The following is a 21,537-nucleotide window of genomic DNA, read 5'->3' as shown; positions in this document are numbered from 1 at the left end:
ATTTTCCTGTATAATTTAAAATTTTTAATTGGATCTGCGGAACCTTATACTTGTTAGAATTGAACCAAATTTGGTGTGCAGCGTTTCTTAGGGTAACCTGACAATTTAATGACTGGAATCCAGAAAAATAGTTATTTTTTTCGGAATAGTGAAGCTTCTCAGCTACCCCAGTAATCAAGTGACTTGCTATCGTCTGGTTATTGATTTGTGTAATCTCCTAATTATATGTGTGTCGAATGTTTCCCTGAAGTTTTGAGTTATGTTGTTAAACTGTGTAGACATTACAAAAAGCCCTAATCTGATAATTCTTACATAGTCTCTATACTGCAATCGAATGTGATATTAGTCTCGTGAGTAACCGTGCCTGATCGCTTTTGACTGGTCAATAGATTCTGATAGACGATCTCAGTGTGCACATGCAAACATGCTGTTTTCGAGAATGACATATCTTTTGAATGATAATAAAATTTGTTCTATTCTCGGTCGCAATGTCTTTAATTATTAAAGAAGGCTTCTCGCGATAGCGTGGGAAATGGATGTGGATCGCAATCGATATTACTTGTGCGTCCTCTGTACATTGACGAAGTGTTCTTAAATGTATAATTAGGAGGGTACTTAGACTGCACTTTGAAACTGATGTTTGCAGCATGATCCTAATGATTAAAGGTTCGATACACGGCGCAGCGATCGTTTCAAATACTGCGTCATCAGTAACGAAATAAGAAACCTGACAATATTGTGATTTTATGTCTATTAAAAACACATACCACTATAAGTGTATGTAAATTTGGACAACTACATTGTTTATAATTTTGCACTTCACAAATCAATAATACAAATTCGTATGTGGGTGCGTAGAGCAGGCCAATCACGGTCAGACTATTCTCCCCTTCCATCCGCGTAAAAATAGTTCGGTGTCATATCAAGTCGGAAAGAAAATAATTTGTACCCGATAACGATTCTCTATACCAGTGGTCGGGAACCTTTTTTGGAAAAGAGCCATAGTGAACCTATTTTTTTTTTCATTTTAATCAAAGAGCATAGCAGACATGGCAACACATTGTCTTCCTGATCTACGGCGCTAATTGAACTGCCGTGGACGTGACATTCACAATTACAAACTCGAATTACAAACAACGCAATAGCTATCCACGTTCTTGATTGGCAAGTAGCTCTGTAGTACCGGCGATAAAATTTATGCGTTCAGCGCAAAGTTAAGTTACCGCCAAATACTTTGAGAATTGAGAAATCGATCAGTATTTAGATTTTCGGAATAAGTGAGACAGTTACATTCGAATAATATTGGTTATGATAAATTTTATGCTATTTACGATGGATTGCGTTATCAATAGTGAGACTTGGCCCGTCTGTGCCTTACCTGTCGTTTCGAGCGTCATTCTCAAACAATAGAAATACCATTTTTTCTGCGACAATGAGGCGCACTCGACGAATCCCATGTAGTGAGTTCGAATTAGTGCTAGCATCACGTCAGGAATTTTCAATTGTGACGTAACAGCTGATTTGCATGTATGACTCTTTGAGGGTTAATCAACGTATCGCACAATCCAAGATTTCGAGTCGGATACGTAGAATTCGCGAGTGATATTGGTCGCCGGCGCGACCGTAACTTACATTTGAGGATTTTCGAAAGACAGGGTCCGAGCCCCTATACCTGAAGACGGCATTGTCTTTACCTCTCAAGGACGTGTTTAATTGTTTATACTGTCACGAGAATAACTATTCTGGCCGTGATGAAAATATACTAAAAAGTCGCTGCAATATTGACCAATTCAGTACAAAAATAAATATTTCTCAAAGAGCCATATCTTACACCCAAAAGAGCCATATATGACTCGCGAGCCATAGGTTCCCGACCACTGCTCTATACGGACGAAAAATCCAATATTCTCGCTTTTAATTGTGCGATTGGACTTATTGTGAGGAATGGTAATTTCACCATCTGAATAAATCTTATTGCAACTTAATCTTGTAAGACACGCAACAGCCGCTTCACCCATTTCTTCATTAATGCACATTTGCACAATTTGCAATTTACTCCAATGCAAAAAGTAATCCTCGGCGCGAGAATCACATTGATTTTGTCAGGCCACTTGTTAATGATTGTAATCGATACCCATCAGCGCGGGCAAAGTCTGGTCTCTCTCGAATAAATACTATGCTCATTTGGCATTGAACTTCGAACAGAGCAGTTAGGATCATATATGATTGGCCAAGATCTGGAAGTCAATCGAGAACCTTACGCCGCCCATCGTGAAATTGCAATGCACCTTCAAAATTGCTATTGATATCGATGAGTTTTAAATGCCAGGTGTCTTTTGAGGTAAGATATAATGAATAGTATGAACAGAAAACATATCATCGAATTGATGCGTTTCCTTAAGAATTCGATCATATAAATAGTGAGTTGTTGATATTTGAAAATTACTCTTTGAGGAGCTGTATGTCTGCAGATATATCTAATATACTTGTGTGCGAAGTTTATACAGATAGATAGCGATGGTCGTCACGGATATGAGAAAATGTGACTCGTCTTCTGGCGAAGCATCTCACTGGATGTACGCTGCTCATGGATTCATTGCCCTGATTATAATAGCAGGTAAAGCTATGATTTTAGTTACATATGACAAAATTGTTTATAGAAGTTTGTGGCATCGAATGCTTTATTTTTACATCTGTTATACGCTCCTCGATAACACCTTCTTTTGAAAGTAAACATCTGGAATAACTGATGGAAGCATATTTTTGTCATGTACATTGATGTTGATGACCTGGAATAGAACGAACATTCGCACGATTAGTCAATTGCGGTACCAGTGTGTTCTTGTTAACTGTGGTTTCGGCCATATTTGCTATGACTCACAATCGAAATTTGAAATTTGGAAGGGCGATTTACTTTGTTTACCATGTCTCTAACTTAAATGCAACCATTTTCAGCTAACCTCGTGATGATACTGGTGATTTTACGAAATTGGTACAACCTCACAAGGCAGCACAATAAGTATCGCTACCTGCTGTCTCTCGTGGCAGCTGACTTCTTGTATGGCATCATAATGTTTATACACATCACTTTGACGATCATTGTAGCAACCGATGGGTAAGTGCGTCAGCGTTCCATATCGCATCGACCGTTATTTCTAGTGTAAGGATAGGCTTCGCGATCATTCAAGTATTTATAAATGTGATTTTTTGTCGTACCAGGCGTGAATTGCTTCACAGTAAATCACATTTCCACGGTTGGCGTGGAATGTCATTCTGCATGGTCTCGTTAAATTAGGCCTACTTTCTTACTTGGAAAGACATTGAATGCCCATTGCCCAATTGCCCATGAAGCTGTGGCACGCGGCGTCACGAAAAACTAGGAAATTGGCCTGCAAACAAATTCGCGTTTGAGACCCCTGGCCTAAATCATGCATTAAACATGTGTGTATTAGAACACGATTTGTTATAAACGTAACCCTACATATATGCATTTTAGAACTTACCAACAGAGGTTCAATCTTAAGGGAGCGGTATTGGTGCCGGTGCTTGCAAATTTTGTCACTGCTCGGGTATTGATCGGGCCAATTGTGCCTGCAAATATTGCCGAACAGTTGTTGGTATAAACGACAATCAATAGCCAGTCAAGTAAGTTGACCATGATTGACGGCCTTCAATATAACACGACTTTAACGGCCTTTAAATATATACATCAGGATCTATAAATACCCAGAGTGGCAGGTTCGAGTCCGACAGAGTATATGAAGCCTTATTGTGTTAGAAGTGAATTCCGACTCCTGAGAAATGCCATTTAAACCCTGATACACCTTCGTTTTCAAACACGAGGTTAGATGTTGTAGAACAGTGGTGGCCAACTTGCGGCCGTAGAAGGATATTTGAGCGGCCTTCGATACGCATTTCAATTAGTACGTGTTGGCAGCCGTCGACAATGGACATCCAAATTGAATTTACGCATTGACTCCCGAATTTTTGAGAGATTTTAATTAATCTGGTACGTTGGGGCGATTCCAGTATACGCCCACTATACCGACAATCCTGATGGGGGGTGAAGATATAACAGAATGCAAACAAGTGAACCCCTCCATCAATTCTACCGGTGAATCTGATCACATGGGCTGAGATAGGATACATATTTGACAATAATACGTGAAACAACTAATAATAATGACGAAACTCATTTGTGAATGTGAAAAATTTTTGCGCTTAGTGCGAATGCACCGATTCCAGTCACCGTTCAGAACATGACAGAACATTAGTCAGGAGTTGACCGCAAATGTGCATGGACTGGACAGTTTAACATGGGTATTTGACGTCCATATAGTTCATTACGACTATGCCCTGGAATGCGGACGTGGGATACATAAGTATTCGAAATGCGGCCGTGAATAGCAAAAAGGTTGGCCACCCCTGTTGTGTACTAAATGTGATGACGAACGTTTTACGTGTAAACGTTTTGACCTCTGACACACCAGATAAACATTGACCTCTAACACAATAAGAAATTTCAATGCTCTCGAGGTTGAGTCATATCTGGGGAATACGAAACAATAGTAACTTATTCCCATGGTGTAAATACAGTACCGCCACGACCTGTTATCAATTGCTTTGCACTACTGCTGCGCTCAATAAAAACAGAAGTAAGTCAATCTTAAAAGCTAGCAAAATAATCCAATATTCGTGGAGTCAACAACCGTAACCACCACATGACTTGATACATTATTCACGGCTTTGGACACGCTTTCCTGGTTCTTTTCTAATACGTGACAATTATAATGGACGTGACATGGGAATGCTCTTCGCAACTGGAAATACTGTCCCACGCTTTGACTATACTTGTCAGTTAAATTAGATCAAAACGGATCGCAGGTTTGTGTGTTTTATGTTAAACTACTTTGGCACACTTCGGGCTTTTGAGTTTTTTTCACCTTACGCCCAAGGACATTGATTTTTCTTTCGGCGAGGGATATAAAATATATTTGTGCCACTTAGATTACCTGTGTATAACGCGGCTAATTTCCAGCAGTTGATAGGGACGGGCATGTTGCTGGCAGGAAAATTGTCACATTGAGATGGGTATGTCATTTTGACGCCATAGTGACTACGTAATCGTGGCATTGAGAGCCTGAAAAAATGCTTTTCATGCTCGTTGCTCCTGTATACGAATTCGGATGGAAAATGTTTCTACAACTTCTGATCGATAAATATATTTTGGTGTTTTGGATAGATTTTCACATAATAGTCAACATATAGACCCCGGTAAGTCCGCGCATATAAATTCACCGACCTTGGTTCTAAACGACGGTTCCACTCACTTTAGCGAAAGCCTAGTGAAGAATGAATTGAAAGATTTAGCCAACAACATCATTATCGGCGTGTTGCACGGTAGCTGTTTCGCGTCGCTCGCCAGCGCTTCGCTACTGAATATAGTAAGCTTGTAAAATGTTATCCTGAAGACTTCGGGATTATTTGGAATTCCATGTTCTCTCATAGGTAATTCGAACAACTCACACCAGAGCATTAGCCAGGGCCGCTGCTATCGAGGTGGATAAGACGGGTCGCGTATCAGCGACTGGTATGCCATCATTCAGGAGTCCTACAACCGCACGGGTACTGATTGGATTCATTTGGACTGTTACTTTCACGTTCATCATTCTACCACTAAAAATACATTGCCATGAACACATCGTTCGATGCGAAACTGGCAACGGCAGCTACACTATTCACGAAGGGTCTGGAATGAACACAAGTGAGGCGAAGAGTCTCGCAGCAGGTGAGCAGATATCGCGCGCGGTTTGCTGTTCTCTGACTCTGCTTTCAATTGGACAACCCACCACCATGGAATCAGAGTATAGCGTATGTCCATTATACACATCCTCTGCTAATCAAGTTTTTGTAAGTTTGCTTACTGTGGAATCAGAGTAACTTACGTATATTTTTCAAAGTTTGAGATTCATTTTTCAAATTCTGGAAAATCATTTTTTCGTAATATTTTAATTTTCTCTCGGCCATATCTTGGCCATGGTAAACTGTGAAACAATGTAACAAACATAATCATTAACCATGGCCAACATTTGATCGAAAAAATGAAAATGCTACAAAACCTGGATTTTCTTAGAATTTGAAAATGGATCTCAAAATTTGAAAAATAGACATAAGTTTAAGGTTGCATTTAAAACAAAAATCAATTTAAAACTGACATGTTTTAAACATGTTTTTCAAGCCATGACGTCACGAATGTTCAATTGTGAGGCCATAGTGGATTGAAATTGACAATTAAAAATATAGGATAAATACAGCTTCTTTGACGAAATATCTGTACTATAGCTGTTGAACCGACTATTTTGAGGGTTCCAACCATCCCATATCGATATAGGCCAGCTACATCGGGGGATAATTGTCCGTAGGCTAATACAACATATTTTTGTAAAGTATTTACACAGTTACGGCATAATTTTACAACTTAAAAGAAACACAATTTTATTTTTTAAAATAAGGCCTTAGTTTAGAACACTGTTAAAACATGCTTTAAACAAAGTGTTTAGACCAGTGCTCTTCAACCGGGGTTGTCGTACACCCTAGGGTGTACCAGAATATTCAAAGGGTGTACCACTCGGATGGGGTGTACAGGGGTGTACCAGATCCACATTATGATGAACCGATGATACGATGACTATAGCTATCACAAAAATACGCCAGTTTATGCTTCAAAACAGAATGACTGGATGTGTAATATCGTACAATGTAATGTCATAAGCAAATGTTTCTAATCATTCAACCTTTGGTAATGGACTTATTACTTCCTTTTCGAGTAGAGCAGGGTGGAGTTAGCATGTGTTCAGCTTGCGATATCTGTCTGATGATTCTCGAGGAAACCACCGCTAAATCTCGGACATTTTGAATTTGTGCTTCCTGCGGCCAGCTTATGTATAGTGCAGATTACATAGCCTACTTACGCAGCCACGGGGTCGAGTTTGCGAACCACTGCGTTAGATGGTGGTCCAGTAACCTCGAGCCCTTATTCGTATTATCATTTACTATACGTTGCAGCCTTGCTCAAATGTCCATCCTTATTTCGGCTACGTCAGGGGTGCTCAACCTGCGGACGTACGGCCTCATTCAGCCGCATAACCATAATTTTGCGATCTTCTACACATATTTAAATTAGCGTGTGTTGGTGGCCGTCATTATGTAACCAATTGTTGCTGGTTCTAGTCTCGGCTCTGCCATGTTTCTCTGTGTCGGAGGTTTATCTAGGCTCCTCGCCGCCGACCCCATGTTAACGTAGCGTCTTGAAAAGCCCAGAAGAAGAGTTAACCGAGCTTCAAAGTCAGCAGCAAAGTCCTGAAAGTGGACGCACGTTAGCGAGAGAGAATGAAGAATGGGAGTGCGCGTGCAAGCAAAAGTCGTCCTCATTACCCATAGCAAAAATACTAAACTTTAGGAAATGCACTGTCGTGGCGCACAAATTCTAATCAGGCGATTAGCACCACTGTCATTGCTGTGTAATAAACTATTATTAATAACAATACAAACAATCCTGGTGGGAGGCCAAGAAATAACAACATGCAACTAAGTGATTAATAGGAACCGCAAGATGCATCATCATTAATATTGTTCCCAATATTTTCGAAAACACCCTCCATCAGCTCTACGGGTTAATCTGATCACGTGAGCTGAGAATTAATAAATTTTTGACAATAATATGTGAAACTACCAACATTTTCGATGAAATCCATTCAAGGGGAAAAATTTTCGCGCTCTGCGCGACTACACACATAATCCTAGTGTCTTTTCTTGACATTTATACTCGCGATTTTGGTACATAAATTATATATTGTAAGCCAGCTGGGATGTTTTGCTTCTACAGTAAGAAAATTTGCGCATTGCATATCTCAAAAAATAAGTGAAGGCACAGAACACCACAAGGGCTCTCCGTGGTGTTAAGTTCCCAGTATCAAATTTCATATGAGCATTTGTCGTCCATGCGCCATGGCGAATCCCCGTTGGAATCCGGACGTATTGTATATGTAATCAAAATGCGGCTTTCGGCGTTATCGGTGTATTATACGGTCAGGGGTGTACGAGTTTTGAGAAAATGTTAAAAGGGTGTACCACGACGAAAAAGGTTGAAGAGCACTGGTTTAGACAACTATTTGTTTTAAATGCAACGCTACGCAAGTTACGCTGATTCCACGGCGACGATATATAGGCTATATCTGTGCCGTCGAATCATTTGAGTAATGATCACTAAACAATATAGAACAGTGGTTCCCAACCTTTTTGGCTTCATTCCCCACTTTTGATTTTTTCCACAACCTAAAATTCCTCTATTCAACCCCTACAAATGATTCCTCCAATAAAGTATAGTAAGGACTTTTTATTGCAAGTTAAGGCGCCCCAGGAAACATAGTGACGACCCATATGTCAAGAAAACCAATGGCTGGGGTATAATTGCTGATATTTTTCTGAACAGACGTCAATCCGACGTCTAGATAATTACGGTAGCATTTTCTTCTAGCTCTAGTTATTACATTTAGTCGTTACTTTAAGTTTACTAGAGGGATATGCCGGATGTCACGGACAAGCTATTTGGTTATTTGAGAGTATACCCTGGGACGTATGATAACACTGGTCAACACAATTTTTGTTGACTTTGATCAGACAATTGCTTTTGACTAACTTTTGGGCGCTGAATTCTAAAATGACTTCCGTTTTTATCCACCACGTCAAGTTTTTCGGTTTGTTACCCACCACATTGTCCCATAACCCACCTAATAGCACGACTTTCAATATTTTGTGTTTATTCTATAAAATATTTTAAAAAGCAGGCCGAAGTAAATCAATAGACTTCAAATAAATATTTGCACTATTTTATTTGGTTGATTTGAACTGATATTGCTTCTACAGGTCAAATAAAGTGCGAGTTTCAGGGTCCAAATTTACGCTAATAACCCATCATTCTATATAGGTTGTCTTGTTTGATATTCGAGCAATAATAGTCAGCTAACATATGTCAGCTCCAATCTACTCTGGTATCTTACCCCCGTCATCTTCAGATGTTGTGAACATATTCTCCTTGCCCATCTCCGACTATATATGTATGTCATGATTTTCGGGTAAACAATTTAGATATTTTAGCTTTTTAGAATGTCTGCTGTCCGACTTGGACATATGGCAGTGACACATGAGTATCGGGATTACACGTGCATCCTTGTTGTCTGACCAATAAGAAAGCAGAATATTGCGAAGCTGACACATATGATCCAATCGTGCTCGTGATATTGCAGCAATTCAATTTTCTCTATTATTCACGAATACTTACTGAGTGTGCAATTGTTAATGCACCTAGGACGTTGCCACTTTGGAGAAGGCCACACTTTAGGATCCTGTTTGAGCTACCTATAGGCATTTGCCATTCACTTGAGTTGTAAATCGGGATTCCTAACTCCTCCAGTAATCCATGGTAACAGTATCATGCCAATGCCAGTATCACGGCAATACACAAAGCTACCGAAAGTAGGCCTACGAAGAAAAGACTGTTTCTCCTGATCGAAAGTGAGATACGTAAATTCGTGAAAATTTGCATATTTTCGGCGTATGTCGTAGAGCAAAAACTTTACGTCATGGAAGAAAACCAGCGGTATTTTTGGAATCAGCACGCAAAAATTACCGTAAATCATGTTCAAAATCAAAGTCATCAATTTTTTTCGTTCAAAATTGTTGCCGAGGAATAAGTTACAAACAATCGCCATTGCTGCAACATAAAACCTCTTGTAGGTAACCAGTAAAATTCTGCGAAAGCTTTATTGCACCTGATGATGTTCGTGCTAGACGTGTGAGTGTGTGTGTGTGACCCCAATATTAGTTATTTAGAATACAAAACGAGTTTTTGTGAACAACACGCTATAAAATTAGCGACGCATACAATTCAGAACAGTGAATTGGTAAGCGTAATCGTGATGTTATGCCTCCATGCATTGATTTTGCAAGTGCACTGATATAGATATAGAAACTGAATAACTCATAAAAATGAAATCAATTTGATATACAAAACGAATTAGATATATCTAGTTGGTAACGTTGAATTCTAACCCCCTGATCACCTGTGGCCGAGCCCCTAAATACGAAGTGAAGAAAAAATTAAGGGATGAACGTCAGCGAAAAGAATGATCACGTCTTTTTCGATATCGTGTACGGACTCGTGATTAGGGCAGGGCAAAATCGAGTTCCTGAGTGATTCGTCTTCGAATCACGTATTACGCTTCGAGTCGAGTTGGGTATTCGAGTATCACTCATTATGACGTAACAACAGAAAGTATTATGTCAAAGTTCAAATATGTACCTTTTATGCCACCACAAAGAACTTAATGTCTGTTATCCGTCACATTAAAGATACTTTGGTATTTTTTCGACCAATACTAATTTCATTGCACTTGTCGACAATGTTATAGGATGATCATGACTTCGGAAATATGTAATTTCCTGTAACGCTCGTATAGCCCATCAAGGTTTCAAGGTTTCCTCAGTGGAAAATAGTATCAAAACTATAATTCTCGTTAGTAAATTAACTTTCAGTTGCGAGGAACGTATAATTTCTGTACTCGAAAAAATCGTTTTTTACTACTCTACTCGAATCATTAAAATTAATACTCGATTCAGATTAGAGTACTCGAATTATTGTGCCCAGCCCTACTCGTAATCACGCCTGACGAATGAGATGCAGATTTATCAGATTTGCACGACCGCAGTTAAGCTATGTCGTATTTGATAATCACAATAATAATTCATAATTCTAATATCCATCGCCATATAAGTCCCGTTGCTTGTGAGCACTGGGAAGAAATGATTGTTTTTGCTTTTGTATTCCTAATGAATTTTTACTTCAATGCTCTTTGGAGTAACCTTTGAAATACGTCCAATATAAATACATCAATTTCACCTTGTTACACATATTTACTTCGTTTCCATGCTCGACCGACGGTCGGCCGAAAGGTCATCACGCATGCGTTGTACATGTCGGCCGTGTTTCCGTGAGCAGGCGTAATCCGACCGTGACTTGGCCGAACTAGGTGGGCGAAGCGATCGCAATGACGTTTTTGGCTTACTTTATGTAATAATGTCATAATGATCACAAGATTGCGATAAATGACTCGGTAGGAATGAGCCGAGATGACTTGTAGCGGTGTGGCGGACCGCTAGTCCTTTTGGTCCAGTGTCCCTAGCTAACGTCAGGCATCCGTTATGAAGGAAATATACCTTGCTCGTATTGGGATTTTAGTATATCATAACAACTCGTAGAACTCTACTATCTCTGCTAGTGTTGCGCAAGCTTCGTAAGCATTGTTACGCCAAACATAGTCCTAGCTAGAGTACTGCCTTTTTCCTGTTACTAGAACTTTACCAACCCGTTCTCATTGGCTAAAGCAGTGATTTCCAAGTGCGGCCCCCAGCTAGCCTTCTTGCGGCCCCCACAAAAATATTGAGAAATCGATTTATTGAAAAAATTATATTTGTAAAATACTCTTGTTTGGCTTGGAGTCTGGGGTTTTCAATTAGGATTGCAGGAAAGTTGTGAGTAGACTGCTAACATTACGTCACTGCTGTTTCAATGCAATGTGCCCTAACTTTCCAGTTGACCGAACAGTACCAGCAGCAACTTTTTCAAAACATTTTCAAGTTTCCAAGTACCTTAATTATTGGGTACTCTTCCACCAAGATAAAATATGCAAGATTTATAGAAGTGGCCATATCGGCGTTGGCCATTACCGCGCCACGACGCACGAATACATATGAAGTTTTAGGCTATGTAACATGCGACTCCAAGAAGTGTGCCAGAACGTTCGGCAGCGAGAAAACCTTGGCCGAAAAGGACTGCCCTTACGCTGACCGAAAACTTCGTTATGTATTTACAAAATAAATATAGGTATAATTGGCAAATGACCATAGGCGCTTAAATGACTGGCGCCGAATGTTCCTGTCTTGGCAATCTGAACCTCACGAGACAAATAGGCTACCATCCCGCAAGGAAGAATTATATGCCAGTGAAGAATTACTAATTTGAAATTGTGTGCATCTTTTAGTTTAGTATGTTTGGCCGAATCTATATTTTTGATATAGCAGACTGGAGGTCATGAAATAACATCATATAACGAAGTCGTACCAACGGGTCCGCCTGTCCGAATATGTTTAATTATTATTTGCGGGCCCTACAGTTTCCAAGACACCTCACTCAGCTCTACCGGTAAATCTGATTACGTGAGCAGAGAGGACAAGTAATTGATAGCAATATATATGCAATTCCCGAACTTATTGACCTATTTTATTTTGAATTATCGAAAATTTTCGCGCTCCACGCTGGCTCACTAAACGGTGATCCTGATTTCGTGACAGAAGCGAGCAACGGGACGGGGGGTCGGTTTATCATCTTATGGGAGCTCAAGACCTAAGTGTTTTATGGGGTCTGGCGAAGTGCTGTTTCGTTCCTGCCAACGGATATACGCCTGAAGATGTTTGATTATTATTGAGGTCCTACCTTTTCAAACACAACTCACTCGACTCAACCGGTCAATCTGATTACGTGAGCAGAGAGAGGATAAAAATTGATATCAATATATATATGCAATTCCCGATTATATTGACCAAGTCAATCATGAATTATATAAATTTTTCGCGCGATTAGTCGGGTGAAGCTTCCTAAAACGGACACCCGATTTAGATGATAAACAGCCATCTAACCTGAGGGGTCTGGGGGCTTCGAAGTTCGGTTTATCACCCTATGGGAGGCCCAAGAGCAACATTTTAGGAGGGCCTGGCGAAGTGCTGTTACGGCCCTGGGTATTGATAACTAATTTACGGATAGATATATAACAAGTGACTCACGATTGAATACGCCGAGATGCGTACTGCATAGCCGACAAAAAGCAGCATAATTGGTAGTCCTGCAGCTCGCGACCAAAGCGTTCGAATAATTTGATATGCCGGTGTTTATCGAAAGCAAGTGTCGCACTGCTTCCAAAAATACGAATTATAATCTCGTCAGGGCAATAAAACTGCTCCGAAATAACCAGCAAAGGTTGATTGTTCTGAACAACGGGAGCGCGGCAACACAATTCGCCAATGGCATCAAGCAAATGATCGGACCAATGCATATTTTCATATTTTGGTGACGATTTTGGGTTCCTTTCATTGCCCTGGTATTCGTGCGGCCCCGACCGTACTCTGAAATTCAGAATTTGGCCCTGTCACCGAAAAAGTTTGGGAACCACTGGGCTAAAGCATTACAATCACATTCATTGTTACGCATTTTCGGGTATAAAAACCCACGTTTTCTCTGTAACGGCCCTTGAGATCTGAGATTCACCTCAGCGCCTGACGTACCATTCTCTGCAATACATCCGACCGAGTGAACTCGTGTGAGTTAAGGAATCAACGCCTAAGACAGCAAGCTACCAGCAAGTCGTTTAGCTACCTACTGCTCCAGCACGACACAGCCTTACTGTTACAGCGGTCATTCAGTCAAACAACACGCTTTGACCTTGAACACGTAGGCCTAAATCCATCCATCATGTTACATGGTCATGATGAACCAATTGCTTAAAACTAACAGAAGATAAAATAAAATGGAAAAAAGATGAAAATTGGTGGCATATCTTAGTATGTGGGGGATATAGATATGGGATATCATGGTCCAATAATTTCGAGTGCAGAATAGTAACTTATCCAGTAGTCAACCGGTACTACTGTTTCGTCGTCATGATTCAGACATGAACTTCCAGTGTCCTGTTGATGATTTGCTTAAAAGGGGAATGTGAATAAGATCACCTAGTTTGTGGTCAAACGGTATAGTTTGTGTTGTACCAATGCACCAGAACACAAACCCCCAAAACCGGTACTACTAAATTCCATTGCAATCATAATTAAATTCCGGGTTTTTCAAGGCGTCCAAAATCCGTCCGGAGTGCCGCCATAGTTAATTTGATACGAAAAGAGTATTATAAGTAGCGAATACCAATTCGCTAATCCAAAACACAGCGCAAGCATGGCCGAAGGGCTAAGCCGAAGGATTCACTCGATGCGTCGATGGCCGACGAGTCGGCCGACGTGGGTGTGCAATCTGTGGATGCGCAACAAAATTCTCTCGTTCGTCGCCCGAATCTCTCGAAAATGGGCCCATCGGCCGTGCATGGAAACGCAGCAATTGACAGAACCCAATCTCAATACAGATCGGATTATGGAGTGTTCCTTTTTGAAACCGCCGAATAGTAGGTCATACATATTGGCGCTCAGCATCTGCATCACAATCTCCTGGGCAATCATGCTCATTGGCAGTTCGCCGACGATCTTCATCCTGCCGACTGTTGAAAAGGTGGCACTTCGTGCATACAGCCCTTTTAACGCAGATTGGGAGGCCAATATTCATCTTTTGATTCAGACAGTAGCGCCGGGGAGTGGGAATGTGACTTTAACACTGCAGCGTAGGATTGGAGTCGCTCGCGATTCTTCGTCCGTGTTCGTTGCTATTATCACGATAAGCTTAACTATATCCACACTGCCGTATGTGATCTTCAGTTTTACCACAGAGGCAGGTAGGAAGATTCTTACAATATAATTACCAATAGTGGATATAGCGAGATGGTGTGAATTTCGGAAAGTGGAGAAAATATCCCGACGTTTTGTGCCTATGGGTTAGGATTTCAAATGTTCGTATCGCGATTAATTTTCGTATTATGTCGGAGTAACGTGAAGAAAGACTATTTCACTTAAATACGATATTTCGGAAGTTCTGCGGTGTAAAATTGGGGTGAAGTGGGGCAGTCAAATTCATATGCAGCTATGCGAGAGGTTTTAGTTCCAAAGTATCATCGTGTCACCAAATTACTTTCATAGAATGATTCATCTGGCAAGTAAATGAACTTTCAGTTTATTTACGTTAGTAACAGGTTTCAAATCTTATCTAACCAGGCCATGCTTACTAATCGACTTCTTGCAGGCGGGTTTCATGAAAGATTGTATTACGCCGAGACACTGTCGCCAAATATCGTTACAGTATTGGAGATGACGTGCTGTATTTCGAGCCTCCTGAACCCATTCATATACACAGCAATGTTAGGGAGACTGCGCAGTGACGTAGCACTCTTTTTCAAGGCATGCAACAAAAGGAAGTCTGGAAAAGGAAAGTCACACCAAGCTTACGCAAAGAGTAAGTCAATCAGCATTGTTGTATATACGTCACAACTGCGGCACAATGTAAAGGAGGGGTGTCAAACTCAACCTCCGTCGCGGGCCGGATTCAAACCTTCGAACCGCTCGCGGGCCGGACGAGATTCCAAAATGTACATCAAAATGAATGCCCTTGTTTTGCACTTGAACACTTAATTATCAAGCGTATATAGATAATATTAGATTACAATATGTCACGTCAACACCTTTATTCGCAAACAATCGAATTGGCAAAATTACGATGAATTGCCGGTTGAATACAATTACATATACTGCTAAAACAGTGGACTTAACGACGAGTTACGTTGTCATGTTGCTGTTTGCTTTGTTTTAGTCGTAATCTCGCAATAATCCTGTATATGCGTTGTGAGAAATACAAGATATTTAACCGTAAACATTGACATTGAATTTTGGACCGTTATTATTATATCGCAATTCGGGCTTCTCTAGAGCGGCCGAGGAGCTGTTAAGTCATCTCATAAGCACAAAAGGAGTGTGACCACCTATATTTGAGTTATATTTAGTGAAACAATTATATTCTCCGTGTAACCTGCATATACAGGTTTCTATCGGACGTTTTCACTTCTGTGAATAACTACTTTTCGGTCCATTTTTCCATCAAACTCAGCGTTCACTTATTGCCGTCTCGAGATTGGGTGTTAAATCAATGGCAGTGACTTGTTGATGGTAACTACAGTGCAACTACAACACTACTGTCGCATGGTTATAATGTGACCTGTGAACAATTGAACATACTCGACATTTGAGGTCTTCAGGCATTTTTTAATGAAAGTATTTCGTACTAACAATCTAAACATTTGGCAGAAATGTGGTGGATAATACAGCCATTCTCAAAATCGCTTCGCGGGTCGTATGTTTGACACCCGGATGTAAATTGATATCTGATAGTTCTCTACATAATTCGCAATAACATTTGCGTACGTGACCCACGTATAGTTCAGTGGTTCTAAGCCAGCGTGTGATTATCCCTGAGCGGATAATTTGGAATTTTGCTACTCACGATTATGTGGTTGTCACCGCGGAATGGTGCTTAGTTGCCTCCACAGTGATTTGGCAAAGGTTTCACGGTTGTTGCAATCCTACCCGGCATTGGTTTTGTTCACCAGCGGCTGGGCTCACTGGTTAACGAGACCAAAGTTGTATAGCCATACTGAGATGCGGTGGGTTTCATTGTATATTTGGTTCGAAATCAATAACCAACGGCATTCAATGTTATAAATTAGAACCTTGCGTTTCAGTCTGAGGTAGACGCGGATTATTGTGTGATTTTGTTTAACTTCTTGTGATTTATCAGAGTATCCTGGATATTTGTTTTGGTGAAGTAAGTAGACCTTGTTTGTATAGTACAGTAGCTATCGGTTGACGGTCATTAGCATCACAGGTTTCAGAGGTAGTCTATGAGTCAATATAACATCTCGAAACTAATAAATGCTTCGGAAATTTTGAGTTAACTTTGATGTTGCTTAGCTAGAAGTTATCTGCTATGCCTCAATTTATTTGATTGAAACTTCTCGAGTGTAGTGCCATACATTAATTATACACAATGTTACTCAGATCAATGTAATAGTTAGCCTATTTTAATTATTTATGTAGCGATTGCATTTTGCGAGCGACTCAAAAAACTTTTTTTTACCGAGACCTAATCTTTCTTCGGATGGATTCGGAAATTATCATCGCATATGACCGATCCTTGAAGATCCTGCGGTTAGATTATATATCTTAAGTATATGCGGATATCATGTGTGCATATAAACACATACCTAAACACATACCTATACCTATACCCCGTATCAAAATATGTCTCAGCTTCTCAGATCTAGCATTCTAGCGATTTTGGTGAATCGACTAGCCTACCAGACACGAGTAAATTTGTGCAATGTCTCGACTTGTACTCGAGTCATTTCGCATGACTCTACTAAGTCGAGACTCAGATGGCCATTGTACCTTCGATGAATAGTCAATTTACCACATTATTTGTAATTCGTCTATCAGTACTGATACTTGAAAAATAGGGCCAGAAACTGTTAAAAGTAATGAAATTAACGTATTACGAGCCGATCGATATCACACACGTAGAGTTGCAAAAAGATGTGGGTTAAACATGAGCTGAACTAGAAACTGATCAGTGAACCTCTTGAACCTGAACTTAATTTAGCCGATGGTTTTATTTTGCCCCACGAGACAACAAATACAATAACAGAATGCTATTTGTAATATACAATGAGCACAGAACAGGAACGGCTGCAGTGTGCATGCAGTCACTGATGCCGATAATGAAGCTTCTCTAGTCGTGTTGAAAGGAATATAGGCTGACTTCATTGTATTGTGTTGATATGGATGCAACATAAGGGTTGCCTACTTTCGTCCGCGATGACATCAACACATTCTATTTGAATTCTAAAGTTGATTAAATTTACTATGTATCACCAAAACGGACTAGTACACCAATGGGATACGCGAAACCCCCCCGGGTCCGAAGTGAAGAAAAAAATTAAGAACTTCTGGCATAGCGGCTAGGCCCTCTATATCGAATCAGTATACCTTGATAATTCAACAGGGTATATCATGCTCAATGTGTAGAATGTATTTATATTCTTGTTCAAGACTTTGACATATGGTCTTTTATCACCACCGAAAGCGGAAAAACAAAATGAACGCTGTTACTTATTGCAAAAGTTCTGAACTTAAACCATCATTTTGTAGATGAGATGATACGTCTGGAGTCATGTAAAAGCAAGACGTCGAACCAGGAACATGACGAACCAAAGAATGAAGACAAACAACCAGAAGCAAGTAACTTCTGGCGCTTCCAAACCACGCGATAAGCCCTCATGAGTAGCGCTCGTTGTTATCGCAATGAATGATGATAAATAGAAAGAGACTTATAGGATCTAGGAATCATAATATTCAATGATCGATCCATAAATGCATGAGAATACAAACTATTACTTCTGTAGATATTCCCCTTTATGGAGGCGTTCCACATTACGGTGTGGAAACTATGTTATCCTTTGAAGCATAATCTACTGCTTGCAATCAAAGCAACTGGAAATCTCATGAACAATCTTCGAATGCAACAGTTTCCATCTCCAACACCATCTACATCAGTGGAATAATGCCCTTTAATCAAAACAACAGGATTACGTCAACATGATTTTATGCTTAGTAATGTTGTGGACTTCAGGCTTCAGAATCAAAGGAAAAAGCGATAGCACCAAATGTGCAGGTGTAGCAAGAGATGTCATCAATTCTTATTAAACTTTCAACGCTGTGATTGTGTGATTGCATCGTAATATTCTGATTTTGCTATTGCTAATTCACAAAGTTCGATAATTTGGTCGCGACAAAATTACACTCGATGTAGGCTACTCGGTGAAAGTGCAAGTTCATGAAGCATAGATGTAGATTACAAGGATGGCCAACCTTTTCGTCATTCACGGCCGCATTTCGATTACTTATTTAGCCTGCGCCCCATTCTTGTGCATAGTCATAATGAACTTACTGGACGCCAAATACCCATCATAAACTTTCCATGTCCATTTCCGGTAAACTCCGGAGTAATCGACTTTTTCATATCGGGTTACTATACGCACCGAAATCGCGGGTGGTCATGTTACGAAATATAGTTACTGGTATACATAATGATCGCGCGAACCTTGAATATCCTTTCAGATTCACGAATAAATTTCGTCATTAATATTAGTAGTTTCACATATTACTATCAAATACAGGTCAGAAACAACACTTCGTCAGCCCCCCCCCAAAAAAAAGCGTCGGTCTTGAGCCCCCATAGGGGGATAATCCCAACTTCTGGGGGTCGAAGCTCTACTTTTTACCGCTACTTATCAGCGAGATCTTTTGTACGGTTCAGTGAGTCGGCTTATCTCGTCTGGAGACGCGGGGCGCGCATTTTTTCTATTATTCATGATTGAATCGGTCAATATGATCGGGAATTGCATATCTATTGCTACCAAATTTTTATCTTCTGTCTGCTCACGTTATCCGATTCGGTAGAGCTGAGTGAGATGTATTGGAAAATGTAGGGGCCGTAAATAATAATGAAACAGCTTCGGGCGGACCCGTTGGTGTAATGACTTCGTTACATGATGTTATTTCGTGACCTCCTGTCTGCTATATCAAAAAATGTTGAAATCGCTGAAACGGACTAAATTAAACACCCACGTGATTTCAAATTAGTCTTTCTTAACTCGCAAATAATTGTTCCCTGCGGGATGGCATTCGTCTGGTGGGGGTTCAGATTGCTTGGACATCAATTTTGGTCCCTTCAAGTTCGGCTCCGCTTCAATTGGGGGCTTGGGGGCGTCAGTTGCGGTCCTGCACAACATGAATTATTCGAAAACGAATGATCGCGGACTGGCGGTTGAGAACCACTGCTATATGGACAATTGAACATATCATATAGGTATATATATAGAAGTTTTCGGTCAGCGGAAGGGCCGTCCTTTTCGGTCTATAGGTTTTCTCGCTGCCGATCGTTCTGTCACACTTCTCGGAGTTGCATGTTACATGGCCTAAAACTTTATATGTCTTGGTGCGTCGTGGCGCGGTAATGGCAAACGCCGAGATGCCCATTTTTGTAAATCATGCGTATTTTTTTCTTGGGGAGGGGTACCCTGTAATCAAGATGTTTGGCAAAATTAAATCGTGAATTGTTTTGAATAAGTTGCATTTAAAAAAAAATACTCTACCATTTATATTAATTCACGAACTAATTTTGGCCCCCCTTCGAGCTCGCCCCCCCCCAATTGGTGGGTTTGAGTGCGGCAGTTACGGTCCCAAATATTCATCATTTCTCTACCCATGTGATCAGATTCACCGGTAGAATTGAAGGTGGGAGTGTTTGCGAACATTTAGGTCAAGTTATAAATGATTATGTATCTTTGGGTGGGCCAATTGTTATTATTCATATCATGAGTTGCATGCTGTTATTTCTTGACCTCCCATCAGGATTGTCGGTATAGTGGAAATGTGTTAGAATCGCACAAACGTACCAGAAATAAATTTGAATCATGCGGAGCACACGATTCCAAGTTGCTGTTGGCATAATTTTTCTCTGCTGTTCACATCTGTACCTGTAGGACTCAGATTGCAAAGGACGCTGCTATATTAAAATCGAAAAAAATGAAGTGGCATTGAATCACGCCTAGCGCGAAGAAAATTTGAAAATTGACTAAAATCGGGAGTCAATTCGTAAATTAATTTGCATGTCGACGGCCTATAACACACACTAATTGAATAACGGGTCGACGGCCGCTCAAATTTCCTTCTATACGGCCGCAGTTTGCCCAATACCCACCCCTGGTGTAGAAGGTGAGTTGCAGAAAAACTGATCACTCACTCCAATGTTTGAATGGATATACCTCTCCTATATTAACTAAGTCGGTGTGTACGGATAACAATTTAGAGGTTTCTGATATTAGATATATCTGCTGATTCCTCGTGACAAGCGCACTTGGACGAGTATGCGTGCTTCGTAAGATCGCCATCAAGCTGAAAGCATATGTTTTAAAATAGAGTGCAAACATCGAATAAAGATCTTTTTTATAATTACACTGCCCAACAAAAAAGTTTCATCATGATGGGTGAGAACAGTTTTAGGGTAAATCGGGGACGCTGAGCCCGAAAATGGCATTGGTGTCTGCAGATTGGCTTTATTTTTCAAGATATCACCGAATTTGGACGTTTTTATTTATTTATTTTTTCATTCAAATTAGGTTACATTTTATCCTAACAGCCTATATTAAATGATTTAGTAGGTCCGTCTGTACTGAAACCGCGAGAACATGAGAAATGTAAAACAAAATTAGATAGGCGGAACGAAACTGATGCTGCATGAATCTATTCCTCTCCACGCATCGTATTTTCATTGGATTCTCCTATTATATTGTAATTTATAACATTAGGCTTCCTATACCGATAAATGTGCTCGAAGTGAACGACAAATAGTAGTAATTCGGTAATCACAAACCAAGTATGACTGAGCCTACAAAAACACGACAATTTGCAAACACAGACGAAATAAACAAGCAAGCAATATTTTGTTTACCAATCTTCTCGTAGAAATAAATCACTATCGGGATGTGCATTAGTGAAGTGCTGAGATGCAACTCCTGTTATTAACTCAAATTAGCTTCAATTCATCTGCAATAAAGTCCTCTTGTACGATTTTGATGGGCACAGATTCGCAATAGGCAGCTGGCAGTATAATCAGTCATAATGTGAGCATCCCAACTATATCTAGATATCTCCCTTCCATTT

The 21,537-nt window shown here is 40.2% G+C and overlaps 1 protein-coding gene across 3 annotated transcripts; it reads left to right on the top strand.

Moving 5' to 3' along the window:
• The first annotated feature begins 1,928 nt into the window (after positions 1–1,928).
• On the top strand, positions 1,929–18,214 carry LOC145456046 (uncharacterized). 3 transcript variants are annotated; one of them, XM_080334078.1, is made up of 8 exons: positions 1,929–2,341; positions 2,499–2,617; positions 2,956–3,115; positions 5,336–5,444; positions 5,509–5,788; positions 14,223–14,383; positions 14,450–14,603; positions 15,008–17,952. In XM_080334078.1, exons 2-8 carry the CDS (start codon positions 2,518–2,520, stop codon positions 15,391–15,393), a joined length of 1,350 nt encoding a protein of 449 aa, XP_080190204.1. In that variant the 5' UTR covers positions 1,929–2,341; positions 2,499–2,517; the 3' UTR covers positions 15,394–17,952. The 3 variants fall into 3 exon arrangements, with proteins under 3 accessions (XP_080190204.1, XP_080190215.1, XP_080190210.1); XM_080334089.1 differs by lacking the exon at positions 1,929–2,341 and adding an exon at positions 17,962–18,214 and having other exon boundaries at positions 2,456–2,617; positions 15,008–15,217; XM_080334084.1 differs by lacking the exon at positions 1,929–2,341 and having other exon boundaries at positions 2,456–2,617; positions 14,241–14,383; positions 15,008–17,951.
• The last annotated feature ends 3,323 nt before the right edge of the window (positions 18,215–21,537 follow it).

This window comes from Botryllus schlosseri, chromosome 2, assembly GCF_051294905.1.
Source record: "Botryllus schlosseri isolate E-star chromosome 2, Bs_hap1, whole genome shotgun sequence".
In the NCBI taxonomy this organism is placed as follows: Eukaryota; Metazoa; Chordata; class Ascidiacea; order Stolidobranchia; family Styelidae; genus Botryllus; species Botryllus schlosseri.
Note: the sequence above shows the minus strand (reverse complement) of the source record. Positions and strands in the feature narration are given on the sequence as shown.